Source organism: Oncorhynchus tshawytscha, linkage group LG01, assembly GCF_018296145.1.
Source record: "Oncorhynchus tshawytscha isolate Ot180627B linkage group LG01, Otsh_v2.0, whole genome shotgun sequence".
Taxonomy (NCBI): Eukaryota; Metazoa; Chordata; class Actinopteri; order Salmoniformes; family Salmonidae; genus Oncorhynchus; species Oncorhynchus tshawytscha.
This window is the reverse complement of record NC_056429.1, coordinates 61,483,735-61,511,270: the sequence shown is the minus strand read 5'-3', so window position 1 is coordinate 61,511,270 and position 27,536 is coordinate 61,483,735. Positions and strand designations below refer to the sequence as shown.

The following is a 27,536-nucleotide window of genomic DNA, read 5'->3' as shown; positions in this document are numbered from 1 at the left end:
CTGTTGACATTAATACATTATTTGGTAGTGTTTTTCCATCTGCATGGTCCTGAAGTATTAAGAAAATATCTCAAACAGAAAGATTTTACATCAAGTTTTAAAGGATTGAAAATATCACATTCTGTAGATACACGTCTGTTTAAAACTGTAACGGTCGTCGTATGAAGGAGAGGACCAAAGTGCAGCGTGGTAAGTGTTCATCTTGATTTTTAATACGAATAGTGAACAGTGAAACAAAAACAATAAAACGACAAATGAACAGTCCTGAACTGTGAAATAAAACACAGAACAGAAAATAAACACCCACGAAACACAAGTGGGAAAAGGCTACCTAAGTATGATTCTCAATCAGAGACAACTAACGACACCTGCCTCTGATTGAGAACCATACCAGGTCAAACACAACATGGAAAACGGAACATAGACAACCCACCCAACTCACTCCCTGACCATACTAAAACAAAGACATAATAAAAGAAGTAAGGTCAGAACGTGACAAAAACAACATAGTTTAAATAATGATTGTTTTTGTTGAAGTATTGACAAACATGTATGCATTACTTCTATGTCATAGGTTACAAGTGTCTCTCCTTACTCTGATCGATATAAAATGACAAAAATTATTGAATTAACTCTTTATATAATTAAAACATAAAATCATCAACAATAATATTTAATTATTTGCAAATAAAATACCATCTTAGTAAAATACATATAATTTCTTAATTATTATAATTATATGTATCTATATTATCAAGTATCTCGGCTCCAGACATCATTCACATCCAAGTCAAGAAAATACTTATAAAACATATTATGCAACATCCAGCGTGACAAAGGCCTTCAAGGTCATTTTTAGGGATAATACCAATCAACATTCGTTACTTGTCATAAATGTTTCAAGGCAAGCATTGCTTCACAGCAATTTCACTGATCTGTATAATAGCCATATCAGGGATATGTATTAGACACATGAAACATCAGCATATCAAAACTCATAAATATCCAATTCATAAGAATAGTGCAATAATACCGTTAGTGCAATCATACTGGTAGTCTTGGACAGTGATTGCTGCTTAAACATCAGAGACATAGAGTAATATTTTGCTCCTTCTCTCAACACATTAAAAACATGGTCAACTTTGTCAACAGAAAGATAAACACTCAGCAGTCCATATGTCATAATTTAGTCATCGGTATGTGCAGGCTGTTCCAAGGCCCCATGCACAGCTCCTCCTCCTCTGATAATGTGTGGTTGCTGTGGGATGTCAACGTTTCTTTCGAAACACGACTCCTGCTCATCTACACAACAGTTGCTTCTGCTGATTCTGTCATGTAGTGCCTTGGCAATGTTGGATTTGGACCCAATTCTGTCAAGGCGCATGATGCTGAACCCCAGGGACCCGCTGGAGGACTGAGTTTAATGTCAACGGTGGAGGTAATGCCTGTAAGTGTACCTATTCCATTTCCTGTTACCGGTTCCCCCATGCTGTTTAGATGAAGCTTCTCCTGAGTCTCAGTCAGCATTTCCAGATTTTTAAACTGTTTGCCCAGGTGGCCAGGGGAGCCCACCTTGAGGTTGTTGGGGTGCACGGGCCTCCTGGTCCGCACAATGGTCCCATTCTGAGAGAGGTAGACGTTCCCATTGATGTTAGCGTGGCGATTGACATGAGACAGGCAGTTCCTCTGGGGTTCAGGAGCGCTGTCCTCTCCCGTGGAGCTTTCCACCACCAGCTTGAGCCGCTTCATCCTCACCCCAGGCTGAGAACAAAAGATGGAGAGCCAAAGATGAGGTTATTGCACAGATAAAACAGTATTTACGTATATTGAAATATATCATGCATACAAACAGGTCATAGATAAAAGTCTGGCAATCAATGTACAAGTTATCATTAAACTACGACGGTAACAGGATATGAAACACACAACTCTGTAAACATTATTTTACATTTGAGTCATTTAGCAAACGTTCTTTTCCAGAGTGACTTAAAGGAGCAATTAGGGATAAGTGCCTTGCTCAAGGGCACATCGACTGACTTTTCACTTAGCCAGCTCGGGAGCAGTGGAAGTGCTAGTGACAGTGGCAGTGGTAGCATTTGTGCCATAGGAGGTGCTAGTGACGGTTGTAATGTTCCTGGCACTGGTAGTTTTAGTGGCAGTGGTTGCAGCACAGGTTCTGTAGTGTTGCTTCCCAGCCTGGTTCTACCATAAAATCATCACTAAGCACCAGAGGTCCAGGCAGTGATGAGCTGGGCAGTTAAGGGGAGTCAGGGTCTGGGTCGGGACGCTCATGTACAGCAGATTATTTTTATATTCACATCAAAATCTGTCGCCAATTGGATGGAAACCTAGACATTGATATATAGTATTGATAATCAAAATCATATTGTTGATCATATCAAATTGTTTATATATATAGTAAAATAAGTACCTCAGACCCATGGGGGCTGTGGTAGTCATCCTCCATAAACAGCTCTCCATGCTCATAGTACATGGGAGAGATAAGCTTCCTGTGTTTGCCATACGGAGGAAGGTCATACCTGAGAGGAAAAACAAACGGCAAACGGGAAACAGCTTAAGAGCTGTTTCTACCATAATTCCTTTCCAACATTGCAAAATATTTTTTGAGAGGTGACAGTAACTAACAACTTCTGCTCACACCGCTAGGGATGCGAGACATTTGAAGCACTAGCTCTAACAATAAAACAATTGCATATGTACTGTGTTACATATGTAGATGTGCATAAAACATGCTTAAATTGGCATAGTCAACAAGTTGTCAAGTTGTAATGGTTATTTTGGTCTGACTTCTGCTCTACACCCCACATCCCTCTAAATTGTGAGATGACATGCATGAGAGAAGGGGTCAACACGGATCTGCTACATAATTGAATCTGTACAAATACACGATAGAGTGAAGTGATATACATTGCTGCAATATACTATTGAATCTGTGATGTATGTGGGAGTAAATGCTAAACTCTGCCCACAATACTGCTGCGAGCGATCCACAATTAAAAGGCCCATATCATAATCTCCATTAGCCCCACATTGAATCGGTGAATGAGGTGCAATGTGGGGCCGACATCAATCAGCATCATACCAACATCTGCGTCAGACCTGGAATAGCAGGCCAAAACAGAATTGTGGTCCTATCTGTAACCCACTTGTCATGGGTGCCAAAAGCCAGCTGCATTAAACCAGTGACTGTGTGGAAACTGAAGGAAGAAGGTCAATTGGAAATCTGCATTAGCAACACCTTCTGAACAGATGAGTTCGCTGGGTCACCGCATACAGCTAATGATCGCTGGATTTAGAGTTTAAGGCAGCTATTAAATTGCTCCATGCTCTTTAAATAGAAACATATCAAAGGCAGTCTGGGATTATTGGGATAGCAACCTCAGCAGCAGCAGCGCTGTCCCACATAGTCGACCAGTCTTCACAACACAATTACTGTCAGCCTCAACAGAAGGGCTTCGTAATACAAACACACTAAGCATCCTGTGCGGAAACTAGAATTTGTATGGATGATGAGAGGGTAAGTGACAAACTCGATGAGGCCTACGTGATCATGCAATTACAACATGTTTAGTAATTGATGAACCACTTCACCCAATTCATTACGGTTTGATTCAGGTAGGGGATTAGCTTCACCTCCAACTATCTTAACTCCCCTGAGTGTCTGACCACGAGAGTTCAATGCACAACATTTGGTTAACATCTGTTTGTATCGCTGTAGATTACGTAATTTTCCTCTAGAGTCTAGACCATTTAGGTGATTTGCAGTGTACCACGCAAGCCAAAGTACCCTTCCCTCTCTTCCCTACTGGAGGAGACTATTACCAGGCTCTCATGGGCCATGCTCCGCTCAAGCCTGAGAAATAGATTACATTTGGTGGGAGTGGAAAGGGTAAACACAGGCATGATCTACATAAATATATTACAATATATTACACTTAACCCATAATTTTGAATTTCCCCACATTACTCTCCAACCCAAAGGATCACTCAGTGCGTGTGTGTGTGTGTGTGTCGGGGGGTTGTGAAATGTGATTTTGTCTTAATGGCATAACTTTCAACTTTAAATTAACCAGTGGACATCAATTAAATTCCCTGGATGGGAGCGAGACTGATGAGAGATGGGAAAATCAGCGGAGTTTGGACTCACCCTTGGTCGTAATTATAGTAGTCATCCCTGTAGTAGTCTTGGCCTGGGTCGATGCCTGACTCCATGGTCAGCTCCTGAATTTCAGAAGAAGTACATAGAGATCAAATTAGTACAGAGAAACAAAAGCGAAACCATAGAAACCCAGCACAGCACATTGCAGAACAGCACAGTCTGAGCATTTAATAATTATCCTTATGCATTGAGAGAAGCAGTAAGGTTTCTACCTCAGGTCTCAGCAGGGATGTCCTTAGCAGTTGCTGCCATAGATTAGTTAGAGAGGGAAGGATAAGGAGAAACAGAATGTTTAATTATAAGTTCATATACATTTTATGATATAGATACAGCAGGAGAAAGGATGAAAGGTATTTAATATTTTACTGCAGAAGGATAAATCAGGGTCACACAGTGTTTCTCAGTAGTCTTAAACAAACATACTTTGAAACAAAAGTATAAACCTCACACACATAGTTATAAGCTTAAATAAAGAAGACACATTTTCCTCAGTTATAGAGTTGAAATGTGTTCAAGTTTGAGTTTGCATCCCAATATTACACTCTATATACTGTATATCACAGAAAACTGAAATACAACAAAACCGTTTTACATACATGATGAAAAAAAACGGGATTAGAAATACGTATATATATATTTATTTTTGTATGATATTATGAAACATATTAACAAGATTCCACCCATGAGGCCACTAGGTAATTTGACTACAGAAAAAGGCTGTGGCCATAGAGAGAGGAAAGTGGATTTGGAGGAGATAACAAACAAAGGATAAACACAGAATGAGGTGGAGATGAGGTAATGAAGGAGAATACAAAGAAAAGGAAAGATTGAGGCGATGAACAGAGTAGACAGTCAAAATGAAAATAGACAAAAGGTGTTGTTGAAAAAAAGATGATAGAAATGGTGAGATAATGGATACTGTGTATATTAGAAGAAGCCAGAAGAGAATGAGAGATAGATGACTGATAAAGCACATACAACTTTAGAGCTGATATCAAATATAGAAAAATTAAAAGAGTATGCATGACACTTCTGATGCTAAAGTTCATGGGTTATTTACAGGGTAGGATTTGGATGACTCAGGGTACCAAAGTCAGTTGACATTGAGTCAGTTGATCTTTGGTAAAGCTCCTAGTAATGCTTCCCTGCACCAGTAGAGAAAACAATGCTAATCTGACAACTAACAGTACAGAGATGTCGTGATGTGACTATCATTAATGTGATGACGGCTATTTTATCAATTAACTATGTTTAATTATTAGGTGATTAAATTAATAATGTCACAATTAACTCATTAGTAACTTGGGGCACCATGGAAAAAGTTGGTTTAATGAGTTACTGTTTCCTTAATTAACTCAAGAATTTGTCATAATATATCCCTCCTGTCTCAGCCTCCAGTATTTATGCTGCAGTAGTTTATGTGTCAGGGGGCTAGGGTCAGTTTGTTATCTCTGGAGTACTTCTCCTGTCCTATTCGGTGTCCTGTGTGAATTTAAGTGTGCTCTCTCTAATTCGCTCTTTCTCTCTTTCTTTCTCTCTCTCGGAGGACCTGAGCCCTAGGACCATGCCCCAGGACTACCTGACATGATGACTCCTTGCTGTCCCCAGTCCACCTGGCCGTGCTGCTGCTCCAGTTTCAACTGTTCTGCCTTATTATTATTCGACCATGCTGGTCATTTATGAACATTTGAACATCTTGGCCATGTTATGTTACAATCTCCACCCGGCACAGCCAGAAGAGAGAGTTTTTCCTAGCCACCGTGCTTCTACACCTGCATTGCTTGCTGTTTGGGGTTTTAGGCTGGGTTTCTGTACAGCACTTTGAGATATCAGCTGAAGAACGAAGGGCTATATAAATAAATTTGATTTGATTTGATATCATTACCATACCAGTCATCTATTAATTATTATTACCTCATATCACTCTCATTCTGAACGTCACAAAATTGTTGGATATCTACACGAACCCTAGTCTAAATGATTCAGCGATACACAAATTGGCTTAATTATTTATTTACTAACTGACTAAATAATCACACAGAAATAAATAAACACAAACACACGGTATACGTTGAATTGATTACGAACATAATGCAATGAAAGTCCCTAGTGGACCAACCCGACATGACGGCTTGTTACACAATGGAAGGGGATGGGTAAGATAAAGAGAGTGGGAGAGACAAAGAGAGTGGACTGGTACATACATGTGGAAGCCATGCTCATGGAAAATGAATACTTTCCACATGAACGACCACTCATTTGAAAAGAAATACCAGACATATATAATTACGTTTGCATGCCTTCTTCATCTCTCTGTTGAAACCACTCATCCGTCTATGGCGAGTAGTTCGATGTAAGTCTCTGGTTGACCACCAGAGGTCACAATGTCCTCAGTTGTAGTAGACTTTTTTTCTCTGATGTATCCAGCCTAACAAACACTCAGAGGTGTACACGCGGTGGTCTTGGTTGAGTTTATTAGACTAAAGTACAGCTGCAGACAAAGTACCGATGTAGTCAATCTTCTTAACTCGAGCGTTAGAGTCTTACCATTTTCTGTTTTTTTTTAAACCATTTCAATGTGTAGCCACTGCGCCAAGCTTTTTGGTCTTGTAGTTGTAAACCATTTCAACATGTAGCTACTTCGCCACACTTTCTGGTCTTGTAGTTTATTATCATCACTCTCTTCTCTGTATACATCAATGAGGTCGCTCTTGCTGCTGGTGAGTCTCTGATCCACCTCTACGCAGACGACACCATTCTGTATACTTCTGGCCCTTCTTTGGACACTGTGTTAACAACCCTCCAGGCAAGCTTCAATGCCATACAACTCTCCTCCCGTGGCCTCCAATTGCTCTTAAATACAAGTAAAACTAAATGCATGCTCTTCAACCGATCGCTACCTGCACCTACCCGCCTGTCCAACATCACTACTCTGGACGGCTCTGACTTAGAATACGTGGACAACTACAAATACTTAGGTGTCTGGTTAGACTGTAAACTCTCCTTCCAGACCCATATCAAACATCTCCAATCCAAAGTTAAATCTAGAATTGGCTTCCTATTTCGCATCAAAGCATCCTTCACTCATGCTGCCAAACATACTCTTGTAAAACTGACCATCCTACCAATCCTCGACTTTGGCGATGTCATTTACAAAATAGCCTCCAATACCCTACTCAACAAATTGGATGCAGTCTATCACAGTGCAATCCGTTTTGTCACCAAAGCCCCATATACTACCCACCATTGCGACCTGTACGCTCTCGTTGGCTGGCCCTCGCTTCATACTCATCGCCAAACCCACTGGCTCCATGTCATCTACAAGACCCTGCTAGGTAAAGTCCCCCTTATCTCAGCTCGCTGGTCACCATAGCATCACCCACCTGTAGCACACGCTCCAGCAGGTATATCTCTCTAGTCACCCCCAAAACCAATTCTTTCTTTGGCCGCCTCTCCTTCCAGTTCTCTGCTGCCAATGACTGGAACGAACTACAAAAATCTCTGAAACTGGAAACACTTATCTCCCTCACTAGCTTTAAGCACCAACTGTCAGAGCAGCTCACAGATTACTGCACCTGTACATAGCCCACCTATAATTTAGCCCAAACAACTACCTCTTTCCCTACTGTATTTTATTTATTTATTTATTTATTTTGCTCCTTTGCACCCCATTATTGTTTCTTCTACTTTGCGCATTCTTCCATTGCAAATCTACCATTCCAGTGTTTTACTTGCTATATTGTATTTACTTTGCCACCATGGCCTTTTTTTGCCTTTACCTCCCTTATCTCACCTCATTTGCTCACATTGTATATAGACTTGTTTATACTGTATTATTGACTGTATGTTTGTTTTACTCCATGTGTAACTCTGTGTCGTTGTATGTGTCGAACTGCTTTGCTTTATCTTGGCCAGGTCGCAATTGTAAATGAGAACTTGTTCTCAACTTGCCTACCTGGTTAAATAAAGGTGAGATAAAAAAATAAAATTCCACGCTTTCATATTTAATTATATACATTTTACAACATTGAGAAGTAAATCTGATATCTACATTGTGAAAGCTCTTCAAGATACAATTATCTTGTTATACCATCCGTAATGACATCACAAAATGCTAAATGCTTATTGTTTCGATCCCCTCCACCCATTTCCCACATTCTTTATGTTAGGAATATTGTTTCATTATCCGCTTTTGGATGTTGGAGTTTTGGAGGCATATTCTCTCTCTACACACATCAGATTCCTTTGTTCAATAATGCAGGTCCAGAGAGAGCATTTAAGACTGGTCGTTAAAGTCAAGAGACTGGCCCACCCCCCCCCCCTTTCTCTCTGGTGGGAGAAAGGGGCCTCTCTTTGATGCTCACCCAGGAGGGAAAGCGATGTCATGGCACCAACAGTTTTCAAACCAAATGAAAACTGTGATGCTAATGTTAAAATAATCTGCCAACTATCTCTCATCCCGTCTAAATCTCATTCAGTATTTTCCATCAAGTGAGAGATAGATAATAATGATGAAGAATAAAGCTGTCTCAAGTTCCCTTGAGCATGAAAAGAAATGGGCTTGGTACACAAAACAAAACATAAAAATACATCACAATAAAAAATGCCTACCTGTATGCCGTATCCTCGCCTGTAGGCCCTGAAAAAAAGAGGAAATAATTCATATAAAACATATATTCTGCTGAAATGTTAAGGGATTTCAACATTACTTACTTTTTTAGTAACTTTTTTTGAATCTATACTGTATATATATATAGTCAGAAGTTTACATACACTTAGGTTAGGGTCATTAAAACCCGTTTTTCAACCACTCTACTGTGTGCATGACACAAGTAATTTTTCAAACAATTGTTTACAGACAGATGATTTCACTTAAAATTCACTGTATCACAAATCCAGCGGGTCAGACGTTTACATACACTAACTTGACTGTGCCTTTAAACAACTTGGAAAATTCCAGAAAAGGATGTCATGGCTTTAGAAGCTTCTGGATGGCTAATTTACATAATTTGAGTCAATTGGAGGTGTACCTGCGGATGTATGTCAAGGCCTACCTTCAAACTCAGTGCATCTTTGCTTGACATCATGGGAAAATCAAAAGAAATCAGCCAAGACCTCAGAAAAAAATTGTAGACCTCCATAAGTCTGGTTCATCCTTGGGAGGAATTTCCAACTGCCTGAAGGTACCACATTCATCTGTACAAACAATAGTACGCAAGTATAAACACCATGGGACCACGCAGCCATCATACCGCTCAGGAAGGAGAAGTGTTCTGTCTCCTAGAGATGAACGTACTTTGGTGCGAATAGTGCAAATCACTGCCAGAACAACAGCAAAGGACCTTGTGAAGATGCTTTGGGAAACAGTTACAAATGTATCTATATCCACAGTAAAATGAGTCCTATATCGGCATAACCTGAAAGGCTGCTCAGCAAGGAAGAAGCCACTGCTCCAAAACCGCCATAAAAAGGCAGACAACGGTTTGCAACTGCACATGGGGACAAATATCATACTTTTTGGAGAAATGTCCTCTGGTCTGATGAAACAAAAATAGAACTGTTTGGCCATAATGACCATCGTTATGTTTGGAGGGAAAAGGAGGGTACTTGCAAGCCAAAGAACACCATCCCAACTGTGAAGCACAGGGGTGGAAGCATCATGTTGTGGGGGTGCTTTGCTGCAGGAGGGACTGGTGCACTTCATGGGAAGACTGGGCGCATACCTGGCTGACCGGGGTGTCGGCAGTGGAAATCGGCGATGCGGGCCGGGTCCAAGATGTCTTTAGCAGGAACCCAGCACCTCTCCTCTGGTCCATAACCCTCCCAGTCAACCAGGTACTGGAAACCCCTGAACTGTGGTCGAACCCTCAGAAGGCGTCTCACCATATACGCTGGCTGGCCATCGATTACCCGCGGGGGAAGGGATGGGCATGGAAACAGAAGACAAAGGACAGTGAGACACAGACTTGATTCTGAAAACAGGGAAAGTAGGGTGAATATGGAGTGTAGGGGGTAACGCAAGATGGTCAGCAGTGGAACTAAGGACTCTAGAGATGGGAAAAGGACAAATGAAACGGGGAGACAGTTTGCAGGACTCTAGCCACAGGGGCAGGTCCCGAGTGGAAAGCCATGCCCTCTGCCCAATGCGGTTGCGGAGAGCTGGAATCTGGCGATAGTCCACTTGTCGACGATACCTGGAGTTGGTCTTGAGAAGTACCGCCTGAACTCTTCTCCAGGTTCAAACATCTGGGCTGAGGGTACGCTGACCTCTTCCCCCTGTTCCGGGAAGAGTGGAGGTTGATACCCCAAAGAACACTCAAATGGAGAGAGTTCCGTGGCCAAACAGGGAAGGGTGTTCTGGGCATACTCCACCCAGACCAGTTGTCGGCTCCAGGTAGTGGGATTGGTTGAGACCAGGCATCTCAGGATGGTTTCCAGGTCTTGGTTGGCTCGCTCCGACTGACCATTGGCTTGGGGATAGAATCCGGATGACAGTCTGGCCGACGACCCAATGAGGGTGTAGAACGCCTTCCAAAACTGAGACGAGAAATGAGGACCCCGATCGGAGACCATGTCTACCGGGAATCGATGGATCCAGGAAGACTTGCTGCACCATAAGCTGGGTCGTCTCATTGGCAGAACGTAGTTTGGGGAAAGGGATGCATTAAATATCACTTTAAAAATGTGCTACTGGCAACCCATTCAGATTACCAGGCGACACGGTTGTCCATTTGCAATGTCTTACAATCATGAATTTGACATGCTCTAATATACTGCAGAAATGCCCAATTGATTGGCCTGTTGAACTCGGGATGGGCAGGCAGTGATAATGGTTCCTCTCCATCACTCGTTGGAACAGCTTGTCCATTTGGTGATGGTCCATCACTGTTTAAACTTATTGCAAACTGACAAAAGTCAGCCATCAAGTCAGCATCCATCATTCAATAAGATATCACTCTGACACCAAACTGATACATACTGACACCAACTCGTTTAGAAGCCCAACTCGTTTAGAAGCCAACTGTCACATATTTCAGAGCAGGTCCAAAATTCACAGACCTTCTGTTTGAACCATAATAAAAACTCAAAACACGTAGTTACGTTCTAGCTGCGGGTACAGTTCTGAAATTATGTGTAGCCCTAGCTGAGGCAACCCCGAATCCCGAGTTTCGGCTCGATAGGTCATTTGGAGCCGAAGCAGCGACGTTAATTAGTGCTGAAATGCAATTTTTCCAGGTATTTCTACCGGGTCCCTGAATGAGCTATCGGACGGAAACTTTAGGGTCCATCTCTATGGGCCGAGGCGGGTTAAATGCACATAGTCTTGTAATTCTGGGACTTTTATAAACCTTCTAGAGCCACATAACTCACCGTGCACTATCGACTTAAAATTGACTTTTGTGGGGTTTGTATCATTTGATTTCAAGAACATGCCTACCACTTTGAAAATGCAAAATATTTTTATTGTGAAACAAACAAGAAATAGGACGAAAAAACGGAAAACTTGAGTGTGCGTAACTATTCACCCCCCAAAAGACAATTCTTTGTAGAGCCAACTTTTTCAGCAATTACAGCTGCAAGTCTCTGGGGGAATGTCTCTATAAGCTTGGTCCATGTAGGCAGTGGGATTTTTGCCCATTCTTCAAGGATAAATTGCTCCAGCTCCTTCAAGTTCGATGGGTTCCGCTGGTGTACAGCAATCTTTAAGTCATACCACAGATTCTCAATCGGATTGAAGTCTGGGCTTTGACTAGGCCATTCCAAGACATTTAAATGTTCCATTTAATCCACTTGAGTGTTGCTTTAGCAGTATGCTTAGGGTCATTGTCCTCCTAGAAGGTGAAACTCCGTCCCAGTCTCAAATCTCTGGAAGACTGAAACAGGTTTCCCTCAAGATTTTCCCTGTATTTAGCGCCATCCGTCATTCCTTCAATTCTGACCAGTTTCTCAGTCCCTGATGATGAAAAACATTCCTACAGCATGATGCTGCCACCACCATGCTTCACTGTGGGGATGGTATTCCCAGGTTGATGAGAGGTGTTGGTTTGCCAGACATAGCATTTTCCTTGATGGCCAAATAGCTCAATTTTAGTCTCATCTGACCAGAGTACCTTCTTCCATATGTTTGGGGAGTCTCTCACATGCCTTTTGTTGAACACCAAATGTATTTGCCTATTTTTTTCTTTAAGCAATGGCTTTTTTTCTGGCCACTCTTCCCTAAAGCCCAGCTCTGTGGAGTGTACGGCTAAAAGTATACAGAGTATGTCCACATCCCCGTCAGACCATTTTATTTGTAAACTACACTGTGATGTAAAAGTGATCTAATATGTAATATAGTACACTTATCATAATTTGGTTTTAATCCAGAGGTTAGAAAAAGTATCTAGATCTTCTATGAGACTGTGGAGGGATTCTAATTGTGGATTTAAAAGAAAACATGAATCATAAGCATACAATTTAACAGCTAACATTTCGATGACAATAATAAACATATTTGCCGATAGTGGACAACCTTGTTTTACTCCTCTTGATAGTTTAAACTTTCTGAGATGTAGTCGTTATTTTCTATTTTACACCTTTACACTAGTGTTACTATCCATAACTTTGACCAATTTTATAAGAGATTCTCCTAAATTGAAATATTCCAGGCATTTATATATAAACTCGTAATTTATCGTCGTAATTTATCAAAAGCCTTTTCAAAGTCAGCTATGAAATCCAGGCCAGGCTTCCCAGACATGTCATAGTGTTCTATAGTTGCCAGTACTTGTCTCATATTATCTCCAATGTATTGTCCATGTAAAAAGCCTGTCTGATTAGGATGAATAATATCTGACAAAACCTTTTTAATTCTATGCGCTAAGCATTTAGCTAGAATATTTGCATCACAACACTGAAGTGTAAGAGTCCTCCAATTTTTTTACCTGTTGAGTGTAGGGGGCAGTATTTTGATGTTTGGATGAAAAACGTACCCAAATGAAACTGCCTATTTCTCAGGCCCAGAATCTGGAATATGCATATAATTGACAGATTAGGATAGAAAACCCTCTATCGTTTCCAAAACTGTCCAAATATTGTCTGTGAGTATAACAGAACTGATAATGCAGGCAAAAACCTGAGGAAAATCCAACCTGGAAGTGCTGTTCTTCCTGAAAGCTCTCTGTTCCATTGCCTACCTTCGCTCCATTTAAAGGGATATCAACCAGATTCCTTTTCCTATGGCTTCCCCATGGTGTGAACAGTCTTTAAGCATAGTTTGAGGCTTTTATTTTGAATAATTAGTGAGAAAGATCACATTAAAAAAAGAAAGATTGTATCATTGGATGCAGCGTTTTGCATGTGCAACAGCTTGGAGCAGACATTTTCTCTCTCTGTCCTATTGAAGACGCTACAGTCCCGGTTGAAATATTATCGATTATATATTGTAAAAACAACCCGAGGATTGATTATAAAAAACGTTTGACATGTTTCTACGAACTTTCCGGATACTATTTGGAATTTTTGTCTGCCTGGTCGTGACCGCTCGAGCCTGTGGATTTCTGAACATAACGTGCCAACCAAATGGAGGTATTTTGGATATAAAAATAATCTTTATGGAACAAAAGGAACATTTATTGTGTAACTGGGAGTCTCGTGAGTGCAAACATCCGAAGATCATCAAAGGTAAGCAATTTATTTGATTGCTTTTCTGACTTTCGTGACCAATCTACTTGGCTGATTGCTATTTGTAATGGTTTTGTCTACTGAGAGAGATGTCCTTACATAAACGCTTGATATGCTTTCGGCGAAAAGCTTTATTGAAATCTGACATGCCAGGTGGATTAACAACAAGCAAAGCTGTGTTTTGCTATATTGCACTGAAAATTCAATATTTTTAGTAATTTAATTTGAAATTGGCACTCTGCAATTCAGCGCATGTTGACAAAAATGATCCCGCTAACGGGATGGGTGCATCAAGATGTTAAATGGACTGGATCATTATACATAGCCCACTTGGATCCTGTTTCAGTAATAATAAAATCAGATCTTCTTGTTGAGTGTCGGATATTCTACCATTTATATAGGTGTGGTTAAAACATGCTAATATTGGTCCTCTGAGTATATAAAAATAAATATTGAATACCTCCACTGGTATGCCATCCAGCCCTGGAGTTTTCCAGAACTTAAAGAATTTAATTGCATCAAGAAGTTCCTCCTCTGTAATTTGGCGTTCATATTAGTATTTCTGTACAGATGTTAATTTTACATTATTAATAGGAAAAAAAACATACAATTTGCTTAGATGGAGGAGACCGAAACGAAAACATATTCTTCAAATACTTTACTTTCTCATTCAAAATATTGTTTGGTGAATGATGAGTGACCCCAATATTTGTAACAAGTTTCAGTAAAACAAATTTGGTAGCCTTTCTATGTTGAAGATTGAAAAATAATTTGGTGCATTTTTCTCCATATTCCATCCAGTACACTTTACTTTTATAATATATTACACTGGATCCTTCATGAATATGTTCCTCCATTTCTTTTTGTTTTTCCTCTAACTTACTCTGAGCCTCAATGGTACAGTTTTGATATCTATCTATACTGTTCGTACTTCAATTTCCTCTGTTAATATGGACATTTTGGACCTAAATTGCATTTTTTAGATGAGTACTGAATTGCATGGCCTCTAAAGGAACATTTAAAAGTGTCCCATGCAATTAGGGGATCTGCTGTACGTATGCTATTTTGGAAAAAGTCAGTTATAAATTATTCTCTTCAACTTAAAAACAAGATATCATCCAGTCGGCTTTGATTAAATTTCCAATATCCTACCCCACGTGGAAGTTCTGAAAGAATAATACATATATGCCAACTACTTGATGGTCCAATGGGGCGGCAGGGTAGCCTAGTGGTTAGAGCGTTGGACTAGTAACTGGAAGGTTGCAGGTTCAAACCCCTGAGCTGACAAGGTACAAATCTGTCATTCTGCCCCTGAACAAGCAGTTAACCCACTGTTCCTAGGCCGTCATTGAAAATAAGAACACACACATACTCAAGAAAGGTGTTGATTTATAAATGAATATACAGTTGCAGCTATATGAGAAGGCTTGCAAAAATGGGATTTTTTTTTGAGAATATGTGAACCATTGTCATATCCTAGGTGATGGAGATCAGCTATACCCCCTTCCCCTAAAACACCTACCCGTTGTGACCATATTCCCAAGAATTTCTGTGCAGTCAGACCTTTGATGATTTTGTGCCACTAGGGCCACATGCCCCCTCTCTGAACGTCCGAGTGTGACCCCCTCTCCATGGGTTACTGCAGCTAGTGTTGCCAGCACTGCCCCTTCCTGGGTGGGGGTACCCCACCAGAATCCCCACTGGCTAGGTACAAGGTCATCAATTTCTTTGTATATTACGCTCTCCCATCAGGGGGCTCTGGCTTTGTAGGACCAACCCTGCCAGGCAGGCTCAGAATCTGGAGGGGGGCAGTGCTGCTCTAGTAGGTCTTTGACCGCATTTTGGCTGCATTCAGGCAGCTTACAGCAGGCCCATAAAACAGATAGGGACTTCTCTTTAGTATCTGGGTCATTAGGTGGGCGTCTAGGGTATAGGGTTTTTGACCGTTCTGTCAAGATAGGACCATATAAAAATACATTTGATGTATATTTTTTCATTTTTTAAATTGTTCCACAATGATAGGACAATAAATACATAAATTAGATGTATAATATATTATAAAATGTTCAGTGCCTTGCGAAAGTATTCGGCCCCCTTGAACTTTGCGACCTTTTGCCACATTTCAGGCTTCAAACATAAAGATATAAAACTGTATTTTTTTGTGAAGAATCAACAACAAGTGGGACACAATCATGAAGTGGAACGACATTTATTGGATATTTCAAACTTTTTTAACAAATCAAAAACTGAAAAATTGGGCGTGCAAAATTATTCAGCCCCTTTACTTTCAGTGCAGCAAACTCTCTCCAGAAGTTCAGTGAGGATCTCTGAATGATCCAATGTTGACCTAAATGACTAATGATGATAAATACAATCCACCTGTGTGTAATCAAGTCTCCGTATAAATGCACCTGCACTGTGATAGTCTCAGAGGTCCGTTAAAAGCGCAGAGAGCATCATGAAGAACAAGGAACACACCAGGCAGGTCCGAGATACTGTTGTGAAGAAGTTTAAAGCCGGATTTGGATACAAAAAGGTTTCCCAAGCTTTAAACATCCCAAGGAGCACTGTGCAAGCGATAATATTGAAATGGAAGGAGTATCAGACCACTGCAAATCTACCAAGACCTGGCCGTCCCTCTAAACTTTCAGCTCATACAAGGAGAAGACTGATCAGAGATGCAGCCAAGAGGCCCATGATCACTCTGGATGAACTGCAGAGATCTACAGCTGAGGTGGGAGACTCTGTCCATAGGACAACAATCAGTCGTATATTGCACAAATCTGGCCTTTATGGAAGAGTGGCAAGAAGAAAGCCATTTCTTAAAGATATCCATAAAAAGTGTCGTTTAAAGTTTGCCACAAGCCACCTGGGAGACACACCAAACATGTGGAATAAGGTGCTCTGGTTAGATGAAACCAAAATTGAACTTTTTGGCAACAATGCAAAACGTTATGTTTGGCGTAAAAGCAACACAGCTCATCACCCTGAACACAGCATCCCCACTGTCAAACATGGTGGTGGCAGCATCATGGTTCGGGCCTGCTTTTCTTCAGCAGGGACAGGGAAGATGGTTAAAATTGATGGGAAGATGGATGGAGCCAAATACAGGACCATTCTGGAGTCTGCAAAAGACCTGAGACTGGGACGGAGATTTGTCTTCCAACAAGACAATGATCCAAAACATAAAGCAAAATCTACAATGGAATGGTTCAAAAATAAACATATCCAGGTGTTAGAATGGCCAAGTCAAAGTCCAGACCTGAATCCAATCGAGAATCTGTGGAAATAACTGAAAACTGCTGTTCACAAATGCTCTCCATCCAACCTCACTGAGCTCGAGCTGTTTTGCAAGGAGGAATGGGAAAAAATGTCATTCTCTCGATGTGCAAAACTGATAGAGAGATACCCCAAGCGACTTACAGCTGTAATCACAGCAAAAGGTGGCGCTACAAAGTATTAACTTAAGGGGGCTGAATAATTTTGCACGCCCAATTTTTCAGTTTTTGATTTGTTAAAAAAGTTTGAAATATCCAATAAATATCGTTACACTTCATGATTGTGTCCCACTTGTTGTTGATTCTTCACAAAAAAATACAGTTTTATATCTTTATGTTTGAAGCCTGAAATGTGGCAAAAGGTCGCAAAGTTCAAGGGGGCCGAATACTTTCGCAAGGCACTGTATATCACATCAATTAGGCTGATATAAATCCCAATTATTTTGTTGAATGATTTTGCATATGTGTCATTATTTCTATATAGCCTACACTTTCTTGTTCTGAACTTCTAAAGTGGGTGGGATATAAGGACGGGTGTGGTTTTGTGACAATGACTACAAGAGCAGCCGTTCACCAATTTGACAGCTCTAACACAGTTACACATCTGACACTGCCTAACCAAAAGTAATGGAAAGCTATGCGTTTGTTGGCTATCAGAGGTTACTTGATTTCCTGGCCTTATTTTCAAGAATTTTAGTTTCTGGTTTGGAAAGCAGTATTGCACCCTTTTTTCAAAGGCATTCTTCATGCTTTACTCAATTGCGCCTCACACTATCCAATAGTAAATAAAGCAAAACAGATTTTCCCCAGAAAAAAAACTAACTCTTTTTCCCAGACATAGTGCAAATAAAGTCAATGAAAACATGGTTTAATGGAGCACCCTGGGACCTTACGGTCCAGTGGTGTACTACTTACTGTAGTGTGTCTTTGGGTCTGTGTAATGAGGACTCTCACTGGGAGGTCTATCATCATCGCTCTCCCAGTGAACTTCCTCTGGAAAGCAGTCATCTGTTATTATGGGGCAGGGACCAGGGACAGATCATAGCCTGTACGACCACACCTCCCAGTATGGGACTGGCTAGGTGGGAGTAGGGTTGATGAATGGCCTGCTGGGCTGGTGCAGTCTTTAGTAAGCACCAAGACAAGTGGCCCTTTGTATAGACACTGAAGGCAGTGAGCATTAGGGGGAAGAGCGGGACGCACAATCAGAAGAGTTGTCAACTCCATATAACTAATGAACACTTGAATACTAATGCATCCCGGATGAAACCAAGAGAAGGGAGTCTCTTCCTATCTTAGATGCTATCAATTCACTTGGAGATAATGGTTTATGATGACACAATAATTGCCATCAAAGGAACAAAAAAAATACAATCACATCTGTTAGAAATTACAGCTGTATGGGCTGAAGAAAAAAAGCACACCTGAACCAGAAAATAGTGTGTGAGCTGTGGGCCTTTTTGATAGAAGAGATTAGCCCATGTGGTGAACACAGAATACACAATTCGCCAGACTTTGGTCTGTTCTGGAACAGCAGGGGAAAGGCTGATGAATGAAATATAACTGTTATTGAGAAGGGATGAGGGAGGGTTAGAGGTGAAACAAACAGATGGAGTGAGGGAGAGGGAGAGCAGATAGAGGAAAAAAGAGCTACAGGAGCCTTGAAAAGAAGATTGATGTCGATGGTAGTGTGTCAGAGGGACAGATGAAAGGAATAACAAAAAGGGGTCAGGTAGAGAAATAAAGAGAGAAAGAGCAAGAAAGGGAGAAGGAAAATAAAGTGAAAGAGAGACAGAGATCTAGAGGACAAGAAAGAAAGAGTAAGAAAGAATAAAGAGAGCGTTTGTGTGGGTGAGGGAGATAAGAGTAGAGGCTGACAGCTCCGAGGACAGCAGTGCCAGTGGTTTAGTTTTAATTGGTTGTCTAATAAGCCCCTTCCAGAGATCCATAATGCAGCTACTAGTTTAGCATGTTGTGAGGATCTGTACAGACATTTTATTTTTATTTCACCTTTATTTCACCAGGTAGGCCAGTTGAGAACAAGTTCTCATTTACAACTGTTACCTGACCAAGGTAAAGCAAAGCAGTGTGACAAAAACAACAACATAGAGTTACACATAAACAAACGTACAGTCAATAACACAATTGAAAAATCTGTGTACAGTGTGTGCAAAGGTAGAAGAGTAGGGAGGTAAGGCAATAAATAGGCCATAGAGGCAAAATAAATACAATTTAGCATTAACACTGGAGTGATAGATGTGCAGATGATGATGTGCAGGTAGAGATACTGGGGTGCAAAAGAGCAAAAGGATAAGTAAGAATATGGGGATGAGGTAGTTAGGTGTGCTATTTACAGATTGGCTGTGTACAGGTACAGTGATCGGTAAGCTGCTCTGACAGCTGATGCTTGAAGTTAGAGAGGGAGATATAAGACTCCAACTTCAGTGATTTTTGCAATTCGTTCCAGTCATTGGTAGCAGAGAACTGGAAGGAAAGGCGACCAAAGGAAGTGTTGGCTTTGAGGATGACCAGTGAAATATACCTGCTGGAGAGCATGCAATGGGTGGGTGTTGCTATGGTGACCAGTGAGCTGAGATAAGGCGGGGCTTTAAAAAGTATACACTAGAATAGACAGATGACCTGGAGCCAGTGGGTTTGGCGGTGAATATGTAGTGAGGGACAGCCCTGAGAGCATACAGGTCGCATAGGTGGGTAGTGTATGGGGCATTCGTGACAAAACGGATGGCGCTCTGATAGACTACATCCATTTTGCTGAGTAGAGTGTTGGAGGCTATTTTGTAAATTACATCACCGAAGTCAAGGATCGGTAGGATAGTCAGTTTTACGAGGGTATGTTTGGCAGCATGAGTGAAGGAGGCTTTGTTGCGAAATAGGAAGCCGATTCTAGATTTAATTTTGGATTGGAGTTGCTTAATGTGAGTCTGGAAGGAGAGTTTACAGTCTAACCAGACACCTAGGTATTTGTAGTTGTCCAAATATTCTAAGTCAGAACCATCCAGAGTAGTGATGCTAGTCGGACGGGAGGGTGCGGGCAGCAATCGGTTGAAGAGCATGCACTTAGTTTTACTAGCATTTAAAAGCAGTTGGAGGCCACGGAAGGAGTGTTGTATGATGTTGAATCTCGTTTGGAGGTTTGTTAGCACAGTATCCAAAGAAGGGCCAGATGTATACAGACATGTCCCCTAGGAGTTAACTTTCTCCATCCACAACATCATCATCAGCCTACTGATAAACCCACAGCTTCAACTACCACTTCCCAATGGCAAACATCTAGAGAAATATCTGAACTCTTGTGTCACACTCTATTCCATCCTCTTGTCAGAGCACTTTAGAAAGTTTGTACAATTCAATGTTGTTCTGGAAATGTTCAATTTTCCTGCACTCTTAAACAAATAAAATGTCCTTGCATGATTTTGAAATAAGTAAAATGGACTGCATTTATCTCATGAAACTCTTTTCTTCAGGATGTATTATATAGATGGTGTGGCTATTCTGATCGAATGCACTGTCCTCTGTGAAGAATAAGAGCTCTCCACTCACCAGGGTACTCATGGGAAATTAAAAACCATTAGACTCACAATGTGAAGGTTCTGAATGGATACAATCAAAGGAGAGTGGGTTTAGAAGAAGTTTGTTTGTATGAATGAGTCATAAAGGCTCTAAAGTTATCTATCCACATACTCACATAGACCTGGGTTCAATCCCTGTGAGATCCCTTCCTTCTCCCATCTCTTCGCCCAACCTCTTCACCTATCTCTATTTCTAATCTGTCTGTCAAAAATGCATAGAACATAATAGACCACTCTCGTTAAAAATAAAGATTGTATGGGAGTACAACATAAAAGGAGTTATTTTTATGCAGGTCCATTTCAACATATTGCTGAAGCCTTGAGAACGTAATGGAATATTTATAGCAGAACAGGGAGTAGGTAGAGGATGGTTGGTGACAGAGAAAAAACAAGGTGTTATACATTTGGGAAGATGAAAGTGTTTTATCACACAATATTTAAATATTTTCCTCAGTTTAAACCTCTTCAGGATTGGCCCCTTTTTCTGAAAACCTATGGGATCTTTCCGCTTACTTAGATCCCACTTGCTGTTAGTTGTGATGACATGATTATTATAAAATAAACTATTTTGTTGATGATAACACTAACAAAAACATCAGACAGAGAATATCAGAAAGTGGTGGATTGGAAAGCAATTGCTTAGTTCCTCAATCACAGACTCTGCGTTGGACTGGTTTGATTGGCTCGGCTCCTGGACCTCTGAGGTCACATTGTTAGTGCTTTGTTTACTTGTTTCCAGCTCAGAGGAGTTAGTGTTTTTGGTTGAGTTTGGTAGGACCACAGATTCTGTGCTGGTCAGGTTTGGCTGGTTTGGTTCCTCACAGGACCCATATCTGCTTTGTGTCCAAGTTCCTTCTGTTTCCTTCTCGGTCCGAGGGGCCCAGCAGGAGACAGAGCGGGTCAGGGATGATCTCCACTGTTATCTCGCAGGGCTCAGCGGTTATGTAGCTGGAGATGCTGCAGCTGAACTGCAGCTGAACTTCCTGAGGACAGGCTGGGTGGGCTTCTGGGCCTGTGTCGGGAGCTTTCCCCTGGGTGATGATGATATGGGGGCACATCCTTCCCTATTGATATGGGGCTGTAGGAGCGGATCATGATGGAGAACAGGGTCTCCGCACTCAGCTCCAGCATGTCAATTCTGTCCCGGTTCCGCAGTAGTGGAAGGAAAGTCAAGGAGCCCCTGGAGTCACGCCCTCCCCTGGGGCGTCTCTCCTGCATGTCCTGAACGACAGTCTGCTCTCCTCTGTGTTGCGGCTTCTCTCGACGTCATAACCCTCCAAGCCATCCTGGCCGTTCATCCTAACCTGGAGCAGCTGCAGCTCCCACCGGACCAGGTCCAGCAGAGCCTGTATCTTCAGCAACTCGTACCCCTCTTACCCTCCATAGAGACGGGTCGGTATGATATAGGCCTTCCCAGACCCTCCAGAGGGGGAGGGGGAGAAAGAGCCCTCTCTCCCCGTCCCATAGGGACTGCTAATGTTCCCATCTTTTTCATTGTAGAGAGTGGATTGGTAGTGGTCAGGGGGTGGTGGTCTGACAGAAACGTGACGTTGCTCTTTGATTTGGGCAGGTTGTTGTGCAGTGACCCACTGTTATGGGTTTAGCAGCTTCACAACAGGTTAAGCTGCTAAAGCTGCTCTGGCAGTTGGCTTCCTCAATCATACACTTTTTAGCCTGTGCATGTGGGAACAGCAGACTGGGATAAGGATTGATTGAATATGTCCGTAAACACACCAGCCAGCTGGTCTGCGCATGCTCTGAGGGCGCAGCCGGGGATGCCGTCTGGGCCTGCAGCCTTGCGAGGGTTAACATGTTTAAATGTCTTACTCACCTCGGCTGCAGTGAAGGACAGTCCGCATGTTTTGGTTGCGGGCCGTGTCAGTGGCACTGTATTGTCCTCAAAGCGGGCAAAACATTTATTTAGTCTGCCTGGGAGCAAGACATCCTGGTCCATGACGGGGTTGGTTTTCTTTTTGTAATCCGTGATTGACTGTAGACCCTGCCACATACCTCTTGTGTCTGAGCCGTTGAATTGCGATTCTACTTTGTCTCTATACTGACGCTTAGCTTGTTTGATTGCCTTGCGGAGGGAATAGCTACACTGTTTGTATTCGGTCATGTTTCCGGTCACCTTGCCCTGATTAAAAGCAGTGGTTCGTGCTTTCAGTTTCACGCGAATGCTGCCATCAATCCACGGTTTCTGGTTTGGGAATGTTATAATCGTTGCTATGGGAATGACATCTTCAACGCATGTTCAAATGAACTCGCTCACCAAATCAGTGTATTCATCAATGTTGTTGTTTGACGCAATACAAAACATATCCCAGTCCACGTGATGGAAGCAGTCTTGGAGTGTGGAATCAGATTGGTCGGACCAGCGTTGAACAGACCTCAGCGCGAGAGCTTCTTGTTTTAGATTCTGTCTGTAGGCAGGGAGCAACAAAATGGAGTCGTGGTCAGCTTTTCCGAAAAGAGGGCGGTGGAGGGCCTTATATGCGTCGTGGAAGTTAGAATAGCAATGATCCAAGGTTTTACCAGCCCTGGTTGCGCAATCGATATGCTGATAAAATTTAGGGAGTCTTGTTTTCAGATTAGCCTTGTTAAAATCCCCAGCTACAATGAATGCAGCCTCAGGATATGTGGTTTCCAGTTGCAAAGAGTCAAATAAAGTTTGTTCAGAGCCATCGATGTGTCTGCTTGGGGGGGAACATATACGGCTGTGATTATAATCGAAGAGAATTCCCTTGGTAGATAATGTGGTCGACATCCTCTTTCACCCCAGCTGCCAAACTAACGCTGATTCAGATGACCATCCTACCCATGCTAGATTACGGAGACATAATTTGTAGATCGGCAGGTAAGGGTGCTCTCGAGCGGCTAGATGTTATTTACCATTCGGCCATCAGATTTGCCACCAATGCTCCTTATAGGGTACATCACTGCACTCTATACTCCTCTGTAAACTGGTCTTAGGCCTCACTCCGCCCTATCTGAGATATCTACTGCAGTCCTCATCCTCCATATACAACACCCTTTCTGCCAGTCACATACTGTTAATGGTCCCCAAAGCACACTCGTTTTTTCAGTTCGCTGCAGCTAGCGACTGGAACAAGCTGCAACAAACACTCAAACTGGACAGTTTTATCTTCATTCAAAGAATCAATCATGGACACTCTTTCTGACATTTGTGGCTACTTTACATGATGTATTGTTGTCTCTACCTTCTTGCCCTTTGTGCTGTTGTCTGTGCCCAATAATGTTTGTAACATATTTTGTGCTGCTACCTTGTTGTGATGCTATCATGTTGTTGTCATGTTGTGATGCTTCCATGCTGTGTTGTCATGTGTTGCTTCCTTGCTATGTAGTTGTCTTATGTCTCTCTTTATGCAGTGTTGTCTCTCTTGCCGTGATGTGTGTTTTGTCCTATATTTTTATTTTATTTTATGCATTTATAAAAATATATCTATATTTTTTTTATCCCAGCCCCCGTCCCCGCAGGAGGCCTTGTGCCTTTTGGTAGGCCGCCATTGTAAATAAGAATGTGTTCTTAACTGACTTGCCTAGTTAAATAAAGGTTCAATAAAAATGTAATTAAAAAAATTGTACAAAAATCTAAAATCTAATCATAATTCAGTTGAAGAAATCAAAGCACAGTCACAGAGGTACGTCCATTTTAAGCTATTAGCATCTAAAGAAGCAGGGAGGATCACTTTCTGTAGAGGCAAACATGGTGTCATTAAGCCTTACCTTTATAAAGAGTATTACCTAGCATCCCTGACATTATGCCACTATATTCCAATGCAAATTATCTAACGCTGTATAGTACTTTAATAACATATCTCAGATACAGCTACAATAAAATATTAAGTAAAATTATTCAAGAACAGGTGTAGGAGACGAGCCGCTATCTCAAAGCAGAGCTGTGTGTAAGCTCTCAAACACTCTTGTTTTGCTATTTGATCCTACATATGGACCAGGCAAAAGCATTGGGGGCAGTCCTTAAAATGTCTAAAGCTCAACATGACATGCTCTAAAGACCGATGTCTGTTGTTAGTCCATTGTTGGTGGACAAAGGCCTTTTTAGTCAAGAAATTGTTTTTCTGTTTGAAAAATAGGCAATGTCCTAAGATACGCAAACTATATCGTATGCACAAATAGGCATTACTCATCGGTATAAGGTACCTGAAACCAGAAATGGGGGGGGGGGTTAGGAGGAAGCGTTCAAAGGTGACTTACATGCTGCTGTCCCCCAGTTCCTCGTAGAAATTGGCTGTCGAGGCACGTGGAGCGGCAGACTTTCCCGCTGGTGGAGCCTGCTGAATCCTGGCAGTTTTGGCACATTCCGCCTGTCTCCTGAAGTTCAAGTAAAGTGTAATCAGTTTGATTCCATCCACTGCCTTTTGTTTCTATAACATTTCATCACTTGTTCCCCATGAAGGCTACATGTCTTTGGTGACTGAAGTGATTGAAGTTTAGCACAGTATGTGGCTAATTTTAACTGACTGAGACAAAAATTGATAAAACTTGATTAAAAAAAAGGCAAGTCATTGTCTTTCCCAATTACTGGGGATTTAAACCCATTTGAGGTGGATGACTTGAACTTGAATGTTTGCACTTTTCTCTTAATTGTAATACTGTTATTCTGACTCCTTGGTCAATCTTTAAAGGACTATTTAGTAATGAGGACCATGTAGCGTGCACGCTCAACAGCATAAAAGAGAGATCACTCATATCACATGGACTGTTACTTACTCTTTGAATCTGGTGGGTGGTTTACCAGACAGTGCGGGATACAAGGGGAGCAGAGGGAAAAGGCAAACACATCAGACCCTCAATCATACAATTAGTTAATTCCTATTTTGTTAATACAACACAATGAGAAACATCAATTAAATTGGGAATTGTGAGACGCCTCAATGCTCCTGCAACTCCATAAAATGTTAATGTTTGGTGGTTGTTAATGTTCCTTTTGAGAAACACATCGCTTTAGGTGAAACAATGTGCATTATTCATGAGATTCCTATAAAGTTATTCACATAATAGACAGGCTTTGAATAAAACACCCTATCAAAGAGCTCAGCTTATTTCACAAATGCATATAATAATAAGAGTCCTTGGTAACAAATTCTGCTCTATTTCTTAGCTCACAATATTATGCAATGCATCAGGCTCTCCAAGCTACAGTATGTCTGCAGGAACTCAAGAAGCTTTTTCATTTTTCTTTTGTTATCAGCATGATTTATTCACACCAAAATGCAATTACCCCAGAGGAGTGAAATGACAATGTTTGCATCAGAATATTCTCCCACACATAACATTGCACAAACTAGAACATCATATCTATTTCTGCAATGTGAGTGTGTGTATGTGTTTGTTCAGCTCAGGGTAACCACTCTGACCCATCTGCTAAGTATAAACATTACCCAGACATAAGTGTTTATGTAACACACCCAGTGGATTCATACAGCACATAGAACAACATAGAGGTGTGGCTGTGTGTGTGTATCTGTGTGTGTGTATCTGTATGTGTGCGATGGTGGTTGTGATGGGGTAATGGAGGAGTGAAGACGCACTGTGACGGTCACAATTGGCCGTGGAAATTTGCCGCAAACTATTGTAAATTAATCGGTTTTCAAAGTGTGTGAACAGGAACATTAGATTCGAGACATTAGATTGATGTTGTATGCTTTCAGCATCACTAATTAGTTAGAGAGAGACAGGGAGAGCTGTGCTCAGCTGAATAACTGGCACCATGCACATTTCCTTAGTCTCGCCAAACTACAGTGCTATCTTTGAAAGGCAACCATTACCATACACACACATGTTGCGTGTAGCTACGACAACAGCGGTTGTTCACTCACTGTTTGTAGGTAACCATGATGATGACGATGGCAGGGATGCAGCAGAGGATGATGATGATGGCGAGGGCAAGCAGCGCCCCCTCTGTGTAGCCCACGGCCTGGGCAGGCTTTTTCACTCTGGCCATGATGTTGGGAGTGCGGATCTCCAAGATGTGTCCTCTCTGACCCAGGTAGGGCTGGAACTCCTTGTTGATGTCCACCAGCTTCTCGTCCAGAGACCTGTCGGATGAAACACAGTCAGTCAGTCACACAACACTGTAAAACCATGAAACTTGTGACACGTTTATAACCTAAATGTCAGTGTTTAAAACGTAAACATTAGGCATTTAGATTTTCCAATAAGTGTTCTCATCTTAAACACAGGAGTTTAGAATGCAAGATTAAACATGAAAGTCAACATGATACCCAAATCAAACTGCCTGTAGCTCAGGACCTTAAGCAAGCATATGCATATTCTTGATACCATTTGAAAGGAAACACTTTGAAGTTTGTGGAAATGTGAAAATAATGTAGGAGAATATAACACATTAGAGCTGGTAAAAGATAATACAAAGAAAAAACGTGTGTTTTTTTGTACAACATTCCTTCCGTGGCCTCCAACTGCTCTTAAACACTAGTAAAACTAAATGCATGCTCTTCAACCGATTGCTACCCGCACCCGCCCGCCCGACTAGCATCACTACTCTGGACGGGTCTGACTTAGAATATGTGGACAACTACAAATACCTAGGTGTCTAGCTAGACTGTAAACTCTCCTTCCAGACTCACATCTCCAATCCAAAATTAAATCTAGAATTGGCTTCACGCTGCCAAACATACCCTCGTAAAACTGACTATCTTACCGATCCTTGACTTCGGCGATGTCATTTACAAAAAATCCTCCCAAACTCTACTCAGCAAACTGGATGCAGTCTATAACAGTGCCATCCGTTTTGTCACCAAAGCCCCATATTCCGATCCCATA

General features: G+C 41.6%; 1 protein-coding gene across 2 annotated transcripts in view; it reads right to left on the bottom strand.

The window, feature by feature from the left end:
* Positions 1-392: 392 nt before the first annotated feature.
* Positions 393-27,536, bottom strand: part of LOC112254505 (protocadherin-15) — a 222,762-nt gene continuing 195,618 nt past the window's right edge. For both annotated transcript variants that reach the window (XM_024427170.2, XM_024427178.2), the window contains 8 exons: positions 26,573-26,791; positions 25,464-25,472; positions 24,948-25,064; positions 8,792-8,819; positions 4,393-4,425; positions 4,169-4,242; positions 2,432-2,540; positions 393-1,761 (listed from right to left, as the gene is read on the bottom strand). In XM_024427170.2, the coding sequence (XP_024282938.1) occupies positions 1,303-1,761; positions 2,432-2,540; positions 4,169-4,242; positions 4,393-4,425; positions 8,792-8,819; positions 24,948-25,064; positions 25,464-25,472; positions 26,573-26,791 (1,048 nt within the window). In that variant the 3' untranslated portion in view covers positions 393-1,302. The remainder of the gene's footprint in view (positions 1,762-2,431; positions 2,541-4,168; positions 4,243-4,392; positions 4,426-8,791; positions 8,820-24,947; positions 25,065-25,463; positions 25,473-26,572; positions 26,792-27,536) is intronic.